Here is a 13809-nt window from a genome sequence, read left to right on the forward strand (position 1 = left end):
TAACACTAGTAAGGATCAAATCAAGCAGATTACAAGATCTAGCAAGGCATTAAAAAATTTAATGTGACGGTGACCCCATGCAAAAGTTTCTTCAAGAGAATGATAGGAAATCTTTGTTTTCAAACTAAGATTACGTCTCAAATTAATGAAGTTGAATGTCCAATGGTGAGGAAAATCAAAGCTGCTTAATTAGCATTAATTGATTAAAATACTATATCTTACAAATCTTTTGCTATAAAGATCTTTGCATCATGAATACACAGATTTTACATTGGATTAATTGGTAAGAAAAGAAGAAGAAGAAGAAGAAGAAAAGAATTACAAGTTCAAAAAGAGAACCCTAAAATTAATATAAAAAAATATTAGGAAAAAGGGAAAAGAATACTCCACTTTAAACCTAAGCATAAATGGCTATTACCCTAGTTATGATAGTTCATGCAGTGGTCCAATGATAAGTTCATTTTTTGTATATACCGCAGCGATTCTCTGCTTTGAACATTTAATCCAGGACCAAAGAATGGTGTAATTAGAGCTCAACTTTCATGTCAGACACTTGATTTAGCCCTGCAATTACAAGAATAATCAACCATTAATTAATCAGTCTAGTACAATTGTTTTCTTAATTCACAATTCTTTGATTCTTTCTTCTTTACTTACCCTGGAAGTTTTGTGAATGGAATGCCATTTCTTGGCTCTGATTTCGGCCAAACCCCATCTGAACTAGGGTAATCCAGGTCACCTTCACAAAATGCTGGGTACTGAAACATTTGACACACAAATTTTTAGATGTTTAGGTCTATCAAGATGAAGGTAGACAAACTATGAAATGAAATTCACCTCAGGTACAGTGTCAATAAACTCGTTAATTTGAGGCAAATGGGTGTTAAGCTTGGGGCAGATGGCAGTATTGCTCTGTAATGGTGGATTTTGCTGGGTTTGGTGCCCTAAATAGGCTGATGCTGATGAATTCATTGGGAACATTGGATGCTGCAAAGTGTTGTTTGATTGAAATACCTGCCAGAGAAGGGGGGGGGGGGGGGGGAGGAGAATTCCAATTCAAAGATTTGAAGTATTATTTATTGGGTAAACTACACCTTTATCACTCCAACTATCACTTTTGTTCTGTTTTAGTCATACAATTACTTTTTATTTCAAAATCATACCTAAAATTACATTTGTATTTCACTTTGGCCATCCACTGTTAAGTGATGTTCCATAAGGTAATGCTATATCGTCATTTAATATTTTTTAAAATATCACGTCATGGTGACTAAAATGAAACCAAAACATAATTTTAGGTATGATTTTTAAAAAAGTAATAGTTGGATGAATAAAATGGAACAAAAATGATAATTGAGATACTAAATGTGTAGTTTACCCTTATTTATTCTGAAAAATGAACTGTTGACACAAGAGCTTTAGACCTACATCCTTTGACATCAAACTCTCCACGTTGAAGTCCAGCCTGGTATTTACTGAAGCTAACTTCATTGACAGGAACTGCCAATAAAAAAAATCCATGAAAACTTGTATACCAAGAAATTGATCACCACACGTTCATCAATAAAACTTAATAATCTCACCTCAACTTGTCGTTGCAATGATTGAACGTAGTTTATAATTTCGTCCAGCATCAAGGCTTTCCCAGCAACCTACAATTTGAAACCCCCCAACAAACCCTTTACTTTTAAGAATTAAAGCAATCATTTTTTTTACTTGATTTAGAACAGATTTTGTTTCAGACCTTGCTGCAACCTGGAACAAGATTTTGCAGAAGCTTCATTCTCTCACTGATTTTCTCTCTACGGACCTGATCAAAGTGACAAATATTGATCAGCAGTGTTAATGCCAGAAAACCCAGATTTTTAAAAGAAAAAAAGAACCGAATTACGTATGATTCTCACTCTTTCAGCTAAACTATGGCTGTCAGTAGCTTGACCCCTTCTTGCTCTAACATGAATATAGTCCTTGGGAGGCTCAGGAGCCTTTGAATTGCTTCCTTTGGCATCTTCCTCTGCTTTGCCAGAGCCATTTTCGTTTCCGTTGCTTTCGGATAACTTGCATCGTTTTTCATTTGATGTTTCGTTAGGTTCAATCGCCTGGAAATGGATAATTATTTAATGTTAAAGAGAGTTAAAACTTGCAACTCTTTTTCAATTATGTACCTTTGAAGCATTTGGTGATGGGGACGATGAAGTTTCCTTTGTTTTTCCCTTGGGAGCCGCTTTTCTTTTCCTGGAATTCGAACCTTTCAAGCCAGGCTCAGGATTTTGATCGGAAACGGTGGATTCCTCTTGAGAATTTGCTAACTCGGATCGATCCTGCAATGGGGTGTTCTTGTTGCTGCCACCGATTTGAGATGCCATTGCTTTTACAGCAGGACTACTGGAAACACGCGGTAGAATGGCGTTTGGTGCCAACGGATTAGATCTATAAGCTGTGATTTCACCATTGTCTTTGAATCCAACCTGAGTCGTTCGACCATTAAAACTCCTGCTTCCGAAGCAGGAAAATCTCGCCGCTCTCTCTGCAAATCCAGGATCAGCTGAGAAATCCGCCACACTGGAGTTCAACCCCATTGATTGCGAGTTCAATGTAGAAGCCGCCAACATGGGCTGAGAATGATGGGGGATCTCACCAGAGTCACCAATGCTCCCCTGTTTCCCAATCAGTTCCCTGATATTGCAATTCGAAGCAGCCGGGGAAGACACCATGGAACTCAAGGCTGACTCGTACTGTAAACCATAATCTGTAGTCGGGAAACAATCTTGAGACCGAATTTCCATGGCTGAAGACAGCGATTGCCAAACTGACATTGGCGACGACCCAGATTTCAACGGCGGAGCGTGCAGTGGGATTCCCGCATTAATGAAGAACTGATTCTCCATTTATTAAATTCAACGTGAAGATCCAGATTAAAAATGGGAAACTCGAAGAGCAAAAGTTCAGGATTGATAATTTTTGTAATTCCAAAAGTCAAATAAATGGGAATGAATGAACTGTGGGATCAAAAATGATTGCTTGTTTTCATAAAAGAAGGGTAAGGAAGAACACAAATTCGGTGAAGAAATGCAAAGAGGGGGAAAGAGGAAGAATTGGGTTGGGCTGCCCTGGAGTTATATTGATGTAAAACTATGCTTAATTGCTTATTGTTTGACCTTTTTGTTTTTATTGTTTCCCCCTTTCTTTCCGCAATTATTAGCATGCTTTTCTTCATTTTCTGTTGATAAATATTTTATAATGATGATGATGCATGCTAATATCAAGATTCCTCTTCTTTTGTTGGGGAGTTTTATATTAATTATTGATGTGTGTGTCATACGTAATTACTCGTAAGTTGATAAATTTAATTGATATGATTAATCATCAATTAATTCCTACTCAGACGAATTAAACTAGTTTTAACTCTGGCCGATTTTGTGGTGTCTATCAATGATAATATGGAAGAGTTGTAGGTTCTCAAGGGGTGTAAAGCTCTACTAAAAGGTAATCTATAAAATGATATACTCATCTAAATGTTTTTTTTAATAAAACTGATAAAAAAAAATTAGCTAATTATTTCCTGTCAACAATAAATATGATTATTATCAAAATTATACATAAATTTTGGTCTAATATGGTATGATACATAATCTTTGATTTTGTACTATTATATACACAAGAGTATATCTATCAAATATAAAATGGATAAACATATTTATTCATTTTTAAATATGTACAATTGAATTAGAATCCAAGTTTGATGCATGTATTTTAATCATAATCAAAGTTATATGTGTATGGATTACACTTAATTTAAAATTGAGTTAAAGAGTAATTTTATTCTTGTAGTCGATTAAAATCAATAATGTTTTCTTGTTTTTAATTTTATCAAATTAATTTTTGAATTTTGTGAATGACATTAAAATTATTCTTTGACCAATAGAAACCATCATTGACCATTACAATGCTAGTAAAATAGTTAATTGTGCTGGCACGACTGTCCATGATGTTTACAAGACAATTCATAATATTGATGTGGAGATACACATGCGAATGATAGTATTACATACATACTCATTACGTCCCATAAAAACGGTCTCTAGTTGACTTTAAATATTTTAAATAATTAAATTTTATAATATATATATGAAAACTACTTGATTGAAGGGTTTTGAAATATATTTTAACATACTTTTATCGATTATAAATTTTAAATAATAATTAATCAAAATTTAAAAAAATTGACAAAAAAAGTCAATAATGAACCGTTTTTATGGGACAGATGGAGTATGAGTTTAATAATTTTTTTAAAAAAAGGTTCAAAGGCTTAAGTAGTTTTTTTTAGGAAATAATGAAAACTTATTTAATCTTTTTAAAAATAAAATATAAAAATTTTTAAAATATTTAAAAATATTTAAAAACACTAAAAATAAAAACACTATTAAAATTTTAAAAGTAAAGAGTTAATTACACATGCGATCCTCAAAACTATGACCCCTATTCTACATTGATTTTTAAACTTTAAAACATTATTTATAATCCTTAAACTATCAATATCATTTTATTTTGATCATTTTATTACCGTGATGTTAACTAACTAGTTTTCTACGGTCCAAAAAGTTGAATATGTGACCCAAAAACTCAATATGTTTTTGGAAGTTATGAAATTTTTTTAGAAGGCCCAATGTTTAGTTCTCAATACCTTCAAAATTAGATTAGATATTTTTAACAAATAAAGTCAATGACTTGTTAATGAAAGGATCAAAATAAAATAATATTTATACTTTGTGGAGTGGTATAAAATAAATTTAAGGAGTAATTAGAATAAGATTATAGTTTAGAGAGGTATAGACTATTTTAAACGTTTAAAGACCAATTTAGAAATGGGGCTATGAGTTGGGAAAATCTTGTACAATTATATCAAAATTGAATTACAATTAAAATTTTGAAAATATCATAAATGATAAATTAAAAATTATTAAAAAACATAATTTAAAAGTATTTTTATTTTTGACAAAAAAGGTCTTTGATAGTCATATTTTCAGAAGACTCCTACAAACGAGCGATGTAAATATTTAATTTTTATAAAACTTTACAAATATTTAAATTTTTATTTTTAATAATTTATCACTGTATAATTCCTATTTTTTTTAAAAAAAATTAACAATGTCTTATTTTTAGTAATCTTGTAATATTTATATTTTTTATATTTTAAATTTTGGAAAATTTAAAAATATCTTATTTTTATTTTTTTAAATATTAAATAAAATATTAGATTTTTATGTAATTGATTAAGTTCTTAAAATTTAAAAAAAATTTATTTTATATATTTTTTTCAATTTTGATAGATTTTGTAGGTAAAATTCACCCTTAAATCACTAACATTTATGTGCTATCTTAATATAATATTTATTAAAAAATTAATTACTATACACATGTAGGACAAAGATCTTGGTTTGATGGGGCTTATATTTCTTGAGCCATATATCTTTAGTCAAATTACGCTTTTGTTGCCTGTAAAATCGTAATCTTTTTGTGCATGTTTTGCATTTATTAATGAAAACAACTCGTGCATGTACAAATGATTAATCTTTCACTTCATTGTATTAGTCGTTTGACGTATCCACGCCATTGAATAAAATATTAATCGGATCGAAGTTTGATTGGTTGAATAAAAAATATAATATATTTATCTACAAAACTAATTTAATCCATATGTTTTATTTTATTTAAATAATTTATACATTGATGGAATTATTATATTAGTCCAAATAACCATCTCTTATTAATTAATGTGGTGAAAAGAAGTAGGCTATGAATTATGATATGATTTCGTTACGTTGAAAAAATATTTTTTAGAGTTTATATATATATATATTAACAACATAAAATGAATTTATATAAATAAAAATCTAAGATGAAAGTAATTAATAAAAAATAATTAATATAAAAAATTTGAATTTTAAGATAGAAAGTTATTCGTCCTAACTATAAGGTGGATCCGCCTTTGTTTCTTTGTAAACATCATCAATCTGCAGGTTAACCAAAAATTGAAAAGAAAAGTTGGCACTGGAACATGCGATGGTATGTAGATAAAAGAAGGGGAAATGGTACACGCATGAATCCCCCATGGCCAGGGAGTTGAGATGAGTGCATGAATGATGAAGTAAGTCTAACCTAGCATCTCCCATACTTCTTCATCTCACTGTCCAAACGTTGTAACTTTGGTTTGTTTCTTTTTGACTTTTTTGTTCCCTAATTTATCTACTTCTTTCTGTCTTTGACCCATCCCATCCTCTATTATTTACTTGAGATTTTATGTGATTAAATTTAGGGTTAACTACATGATTGATCACTTATGTTTGTGCTTTATCCACTTTTCTTTACTGGTTTCAAAAAAATAATGTATGACCACGTTCATTTTATTTAATTAAGACGTGGTGGTCACCACAAGTTAATCGCTGTTAAATATTTTGGTATAATCACATATTTGGTCATTGTTATTTATGTATTATCTCAATTTAGTCATACTTTTAATAAATTAAAATAAATTTAATCCTCCAATCGAATAATAACATATGTCATATCACATGTCACCATTTAGTTGAAAAACTAGTTTTATTTTAAGTTAATATATTTATTTTTCACTAATCATAGGGTGAAAGAAAACAAAGCAAACCAAATTGGGGGAAAAGTATTCAAACCTAGGTCACTTAGTAAACCATACATGTACCAACCATTAAGCCAAGACCAATGCTTAATTTAAAATAAACAACATGATGTATATATTTAGTATCTTAGTGTATAAATACTTAACTTAAATTCATAATATTTTATATATATTAACTTTAACAATATTTTTATATTAATTTATTAAATATATTTTATTATTTGCCTAATTTAAAATTATTGTATTTTTATTTTTAATTTAAAAATATATATTTTATGTTAAATTATTTTAAAGTTAAGATAAGAATAAATATATTTAATAACTTAAAGTAATAATATAATATATTTAGTAGATTAAGATAAAATATACTTTAAAAAGTTAAAATAATAATAAAATATTTTTTTAAGTTTAAGTAAGAATAAAATGTATATTTTAAATTGTAAATTAAAATAAAATATTTTTAATTTAAATTAATGATAAAATATATTTAATAAGTTAATGTAAAAAATATTTCTTAAAGTTAATATATTAAAAGTAGGACTAAATTTATTTTAATTTATTAAAAGTAGGACTAAATTGAGAGAATCTATAAATAATAGAGACCAAATGTGTGATTATACCAAATATCACATCACCTAATCTGTTAACTGTTAACGGAAGTTAACTCATGATTACCAGTTACCACATCTTAATTAAATAAAAATGAAAATGACTATACCTTAATTAAATAAAAATGAAAGTAACTATATATTATATTTTTTTTGAAATCAGTGAAGAAAGTGGATAAAACACAAATATAAGTAATCAATCATGTAGTTAACCCTTAAATTTAGTAACATTTTTTTATATAATTCACAAACCCAAAGATATTACTCAACCTCTATTCTTAACCAATTCAGTTATCTACTTTGATTAAATTTATTAGGTGTTCTCAACGATAAAAAAGAATGCTATTTTCCTAAAAAAATTTGAGTTTGAACAATTACGTTTGTAGAGTGTTTTACGTTATTAATAACTAATAAAAATTTTGAATATATATTTTCTTTCAATCATTCTAAATTATTAAAATATATATTTATGTATTTGAAATGGACTAAGATATGATTTGGGTGCTGGATAAGATTAGGTTTAGGTTTGATTTGAGTTAATCTGTGCCGGTATAATTTCAGGTGGGATGAGAGGCTTTACTTTAGTCGAGGATCTGGGTAGATTAGGTAGTATGTTAAATTTATAGCTGATGTATTATTTTTATTTTTGTTAACTTTATATCATTTCAAAATTACATTAAGGAGATTTAAATAGATTTGTAAATTTTTTTCTCAGCAAGAAGGAATTTTATTAAGTCAAACTTAGGGTATGTTTGTTTTACTGAAAACATTTTTCGTAAAATAAATTACATTTTCTGAAAAACGTTTTACGATGTTTGGAAAATGTTGTTTAAACTCTTTTTCCATTAGTTGATGATTTTTTTAAATTATTTATTACAAATATTAAATAAAATAAATAATATTATTTATCATAAAACTTAATATTATTTTTTTCAAATATTAAAATAATTTATTTATTATTAAAATATTATTTTTATAATTTTATTAATAAAAATATTAATATTGGTATATTTTATTGAAATAAAAATATTATAAATTATATTAATTATTTATTAAAGTAATAGTGTTATATTATATTTTAAAAATAATAATTAATATATTTTAAATATCTTTATTAAAATATTATTAGATGATTATATTAATATTAAGTATATAAATAATATTATTCATTATTAATAATGTAATAATATTATTTCTATGAAATTAATAAATAATATAAATTTTATTAATAATTTATTATATATTATTAAAATAAAAATATAATATCTTATATTATTATAATATAATTGATTATTTTATTATAATATGAAAAATATAATATTATAATTTAATAATTAATATTAAATTCATAAAATAAAATTATTTTGAGTATTTATTCTTTGAAGTGAAAAATTCGAAAAATGACTTACGAAAAATTAGACCGTAAGTCATTTTTTAGAAAACACAAAGGAAATTCTATTGACCAGGAAAATATTTTACGTTGACCAACCAGTTTTCCTCCAACCAAACATTGGAAAATGAAGAAAACATTTTCCATGAAACAAACGGACCCTTAGGTTAAAAACATCCTTAGACCTAAATGGAGGAAAAGTGTACCTAAAATACAACACCTCTAAGTGATATCACAACAAGATCAACAAAATGGCACTGTTGTCGCACAAAGCCTCACCTATACACAAGAGGATATTATAGCAAGCCCACAGAACAATCGACTATTACAAAGCTAACAGATAAAATAAAAGCAACAGACCCTATTGATACTCGTCTATCGAAAGCAACCAACTAACATAATTTTACAAGAGGACTAAGCATACAGACAAATAAAAGCAGAGGCCATAAAATTCATAAACCATATAAAACTGCAACCAACAACTCCTGGACATTTGATGACCTCTTAACACCGATCATACAAACCTTAGCAACACTACACATAAGCGCCACTTAACATGTTCAGCTGCAACCATTCAACAATCTCCTCCCAAACAGCAAAATTACCACTCTCATGCTACACCTCGTCCACAACAGGAATAACTCCATGCTTCTCTTAGCTTCAAGCATCGAGGGATTCTACCAGATTGCTAATTGAGTGAAAAAACTGTCTCTAAAACCAGGAGACGCAGCAACAGCTCCAAACTCAATTTTCGTAACTCCACTGGAAAAGGAAACAAAAGAAGAAAAACGCCACTACCACCAGGCTTTAAACAATTGCGATCTTAACAAACCATCCACTGCTAACCTGTTGAAAACATTTTGATATTTCGATATAACAAATTAAGTTAAATAAATTTTAAGATTTTTCCAAATGATTTTCTAAGTATATTCAATATAATTATTCGAATATCAAAACATTACTCCAAATCTTTTAAAGATCATTTTTAATCCTTACTCAAGTGTAAAATTAAGTTTTAATCTTAAAACAATTTCAAAATAATTTTACAAAGTATTTCGAATCATTTCAAAGCCAAAAATTCCAGATTACTCAGAGGGAACCGATTCCCCCCCAAGGGGGTACCGATTCCCCCCCAGGGGATACCGATTCCCCCCTTGTATAACGGTCGAAATATTTGAATTTTACACTTAGGGAACCGATTCCCCATAGGGGGTACCGATTTCCCCCACGCTCCAAACTGTTTTATTAATTGTTTTCACAATAAAACGGCTATATTATTTTCTCTAATCATCCCCAACGTTCAGAAGTGATTCAAGGTGTATTTAAGCAAGCTTAGAAGCCATTGATCAAAAATCAAGAAACATCAAGCAATTAGAATCAAGAGATAATCAAAGAGAAAGCATCAAACCTCAAGTTTGAGCATTTCAAGCCTATTTTTCATTCAATATTCATTTTGCTTTCAAGAACACTTATTGTGCTCAATTGTATTTATTCTTGAGTGTTCTTTCTTTGTTCTAGAATTGTGCAAACATATTTTCCTTGTGAGGTTTTTCTTGTAAGTTTGTAAATTTGTATTTATCTTTGAGAAAAGTGTGTTCTAAAGAATTGGGGTATATTCTTGAGGGAGTTGTAAGGTTATCTTTTTGGCCTCAAAAGAAAGAACAAATTAGTGAATTTTTTGGAAAATCCTTAGTGTGGATAGCTAAGGTAGTGGACGTAGACTTTGGTTGATAAAGTCGAACCACTCTAAATCGCTGTGCAATTTCTTTCAATTTTCTGCAAAAGCTTCCACCAAAATTTTTATTGCCAATTCACCCCCTCTTGGCCGATTCCGTGAATCGATTAACTCAACAATTGGTATTAGAGCCTAACTCATTTGAAGGTTTAACCGCCTCTTGAGTAGATCCGGGAAGAGTTAAATCGATAAAGATGACGTCCACTTCTGGTTCATTCTCCATGGAAGAATCCAGACCAATTGACGTGCCTCCACACTTCAATGGAACAAATTATCGTCATTGGAAGAGGTGTATGATGATATTCATCAAAGCATTTGATATGGAAGCTTGGATGATAATCAATAAAGGATATTCCTCTCCTACAAAGAAGGTAAAGAAGTGGAGTGTTCAAGAACGGAAGGAAGCTCAACAAAACTCAAAGGCTATGCACATGTTGTGTTGTGCAATTGATCCTAATGTGTATAAAGAAATTTCTTCTTGTTCAAGTGCCAAGGAAATGTGGGATAAGCTTGAGAAGATCTATAGAGACAAGGAAGAAGAAGAACCAATAAAAGTGATGTCTCTATTAGCTCTCACAGAGCCAAAGGTATCTTCTAACTCAAATATATCAAATTCAAAATCTTTTAATGAGTAACCTCTAAACTTAATGTTTTTATTATTTGGTTGCTCATTTAGTTTATGCATGCATGAGGTTTTAAAATGTTGAATTTTGTTTTATCTCATGTATGTTAACAAATATTGTATGATGATCATGGTAATTTTTTTGATGTTTTATAAACTCTAGTTCATCATATTAATTTTTGGTCAAAATTATTTTTTTTAAAGTAATTGATATCTCTTTAACAATTGATATCGATTTTTCAAGAATTTTGGTTTTGCAAAATTTTGACCTGAAACTTTTCTTAATGTTTATGCATAGATTTTTTGTTTAAATATTATAAAGTTTTAATGCATAACATTTTCAAAAACTTTATGCATGTGCTCTTAATCTCTATTATCAACATTGTATAATGTTTTATATGTGAATAGGTTAAAAGCATAATCTTTTGAAAAATAAATTTGATAAAAGATACAATGTTTTATGATTACAAAATTGATTGGCATTGCATCTATTTTCGATTATGCTTCTTGGTCATAGAATAGGAAACATATACATAGTGCATTTAGATTCTTTTGATATGACTAATTTATGCCTAGTTGCTAAGGATGAGCATGATAGTTGGTTATGGTATAGGAGACTAGGACATGCTAGTATGAGTGTTTTGCAACGGCTAATTCAAGGTGATTTAGTTCGAGGGTTGCCTAAACTTAAATTTGATAATGATAAAATCTGTGATGCTTGTGCTAAAGGAAAACAAAAGCGAGTTTCTTTTAAATCCATTAATGATGTATCAACTAGTAGAGTTTTACAATTGATTCATTTAGATCTTTTTGGGCCAACTAGAACTACTAGCTTGGGTGGAAAACAATATGCATTTGTCTTGGTAGATGACTATTCTAGATATACTTGGGTTCTATTCTTAAGTACAAAAGATGAAGCATTATAACATTTCATCACATTTTCAAAAATTATCCAAAACGAAAAAGGTTACTCTATCACTAGTGTTAGAAGTGATCATGGAACTGAATTTGAAAATCTTGGATTTATTGAATTTTGTAATTCTAATGGTATTAGCCATAATTTTTCAGCACCTAGAACCCCTCAACAAAATGGAGTTGTTGAGAGGAAAAATCGAACTTTAGAAGAAATGGCTAGAACCATGCTTTGTGAAAATAATTTGCCAAAATATTTTTGGGTGGAAGCCACAAATACCGCTTGTTATATTGTAAATCGAGTAATGATTAGGCCAATTTTAAAGAAAACTCCATATGAAATTTTCAAAAATAAAAAAACCTAACATTAGTTATTTTCATCCTTTTGGATGTAAATGTTTTGTTTTAAACAACGGAAAGAGAACCTTGGCAAATTTGATGCTAAAAGTGATGAAGGGATTTTTTCTTGGTTATTCCTTAAATTCTAAAGCTTATCGTGTATTTAATAAAAGAACTTTAGTTGTAGAAGAGTCTATATATGTTGTTTTCGATGATAATCCCCTTCTGAGGAAGGATTCTTGTGTGAATGATGATGTAGGTGTTATAAATACAAATGGCGTTAGACATGACGTTGGAGAACCATCATCAAAGGAAGAAACGAAGAATGAGTAAACTCATGATCCCCTCGAGAATCCAACCATTGAATAAAGGGAAGTATCTTATCCAAGAGAGTACAACTATGTCAAGGATGGTGAAATTATAGGTGATCCATCTAAAGGGGTAACTACTCGATCTTCTCTTAGAAATATTTGTAATTATGTTGCATTTATTTCATGCATAGAGCCTAAGAACATCAAAGAAGCATTAAAAGATGGACATTGGATTATGGCTATGCAAGATGAATTAAATCAATTTGAGAGAAGTAAAGTATGGACATTAGTTGAAAGGCCTAGTAATAAATCTACTGTAGGTACTAGATGGGTATTTAGGAATAAGCTTGATGAGAGTGGTAATAAAGTGAGAAACAAGGCTAGACTTGTTGCTCAAGGGTATACTCAAGAAGAGGGCATAGACTATGATGAAACATACGCTCCCGTAGCTAGAATGGAAGCAATTAGAATGTTACTAGCATTTGCATGTTTTCATGAATTTAAATTATATCAAATGGATGTTAAAAGTGCATTTTTAAATGGTTTTATAAAGGAAGAAGTGTATGTGGAACAACCTCCAGGTTTTGAAGATTCAAAATTTCCAGACCATGTTCTTAAATTGACAAAAGCTCTTTATGGCTTAAAACAAGCTCCTAGAGCTTGGTATGAAAGATTGTCAAATTTTTTAATTGAAAAAGGTTTTTCAAAAGGGAAAGTTGACACTACATTGTTTCTAAAGCATAAAGGTAAAGATTTATTAGTAGTTCAAATTTATATTGATGATATAATATTTAGTTCTACTAATGATGTTCTTTGCCAAGAATTTTCTAAGCTAATGCAAAGTGAATTCGAAATGAGCATGATGGGGGAGCTCTCATTTTTCTTGGGACTCCAAATCAAGCACAGAAAAGATGGCATCTTCATCAATCAAGCTAAGTACGTCAAAGATATGCTCAAGAAGTTTGGACTGGAAAATGGGAAACCTCATGACACTCCAATGAGCTCTTCAACAAAGCTTGACTTAGATGAAGAAGGTAAATGTGTAGATGTCAAATTATATAGGTCAATGATTGGCTCTTTGCTTTATCTAACTGCAAGTAGACCAGACATTATGTTTAGTGTTTGCTTATGTGCTAGATTTCAATCATGTCCTAAGGAATAACATTTACTAGCTGTTAAGAGAATCTTTAGATACCTTAAGGACACTCCTAGTTTAGGAATTTGGTATCCTAGAGACTCT

The 13809-nt window shown here is 29.4% G+C and overlaps 1 protein-coding gene across 3 annotated transcripts; it reads right to left on the reverse strand.

Moving 5' to 3' along the window:
• Nucleotides 1-233: 233 nt before the first annotated feature.
• On the reverse strand, nucleotides 234-3115 carry LOC120139069 (transcription factor bHLH78-like). Of its 3 annotated transcripts, none has more exons than XM_039154401.1 (8): nucleotides 2166-3115; nucleotides 1905-2099; nucleotides 1745-1810; nucleotides 1584-1652; nucleotides 1429-1500; nucleotides 838-1017; nucleotides 658-758; nucleotides 234-564 (listed from the first exon to the last, which is right to left on the reverse strand). In XM_039154401.1, exons 1-8 carry the CDS (start codon nucleotides 2886-2888, stop codon nucleotides 546-548), a joined length of 1425 nt encoding a protein of 474 aa, XP_039010332.1. In that variant the 5' UTR covers nucleotides 2889-3115; the 3' UTR covers nucleotides 234-545. The 3 variants fall into 3 exon arrangements, with proteins under 3 accessions (XP_039010332.1, XP_039010333.1, XP_039010334.1); XM_039154402.1 differs by having other exon boundaries at nucleotides 838-1014; nucleotides 2166-3114; XM_039154403.1 differs by lacking the exons at nucleotides 234-564; nucleotides 658-758 and having other exon boundaries at nucleotides 926-1014; nucleotides 1379-1500; nucleotides 2166-3113.
• Between the last annotated feature and the right edge of the window lie 10694 nt (nucleotides 3116-13809).

The sequence above is a fragment of the Hibiscus syriacus genome, unplaced genomic scaffold (genome assembly GCF_006381635.1).
Source record: "Hibiscus syriacus cultivar Baekdansim isolate YM2019G1 unplaced genomic scaffold, ASM638163v2 tig00110721_pilon, whole genome shotgun sequence".
Classification (NCBI taxonomy): Eukaryota; Viridiplantae; Streptophyta; class Magnoliopsida; order Malvales; family Malvaceae; genus Hibiscus; species Hibiscus syriacus.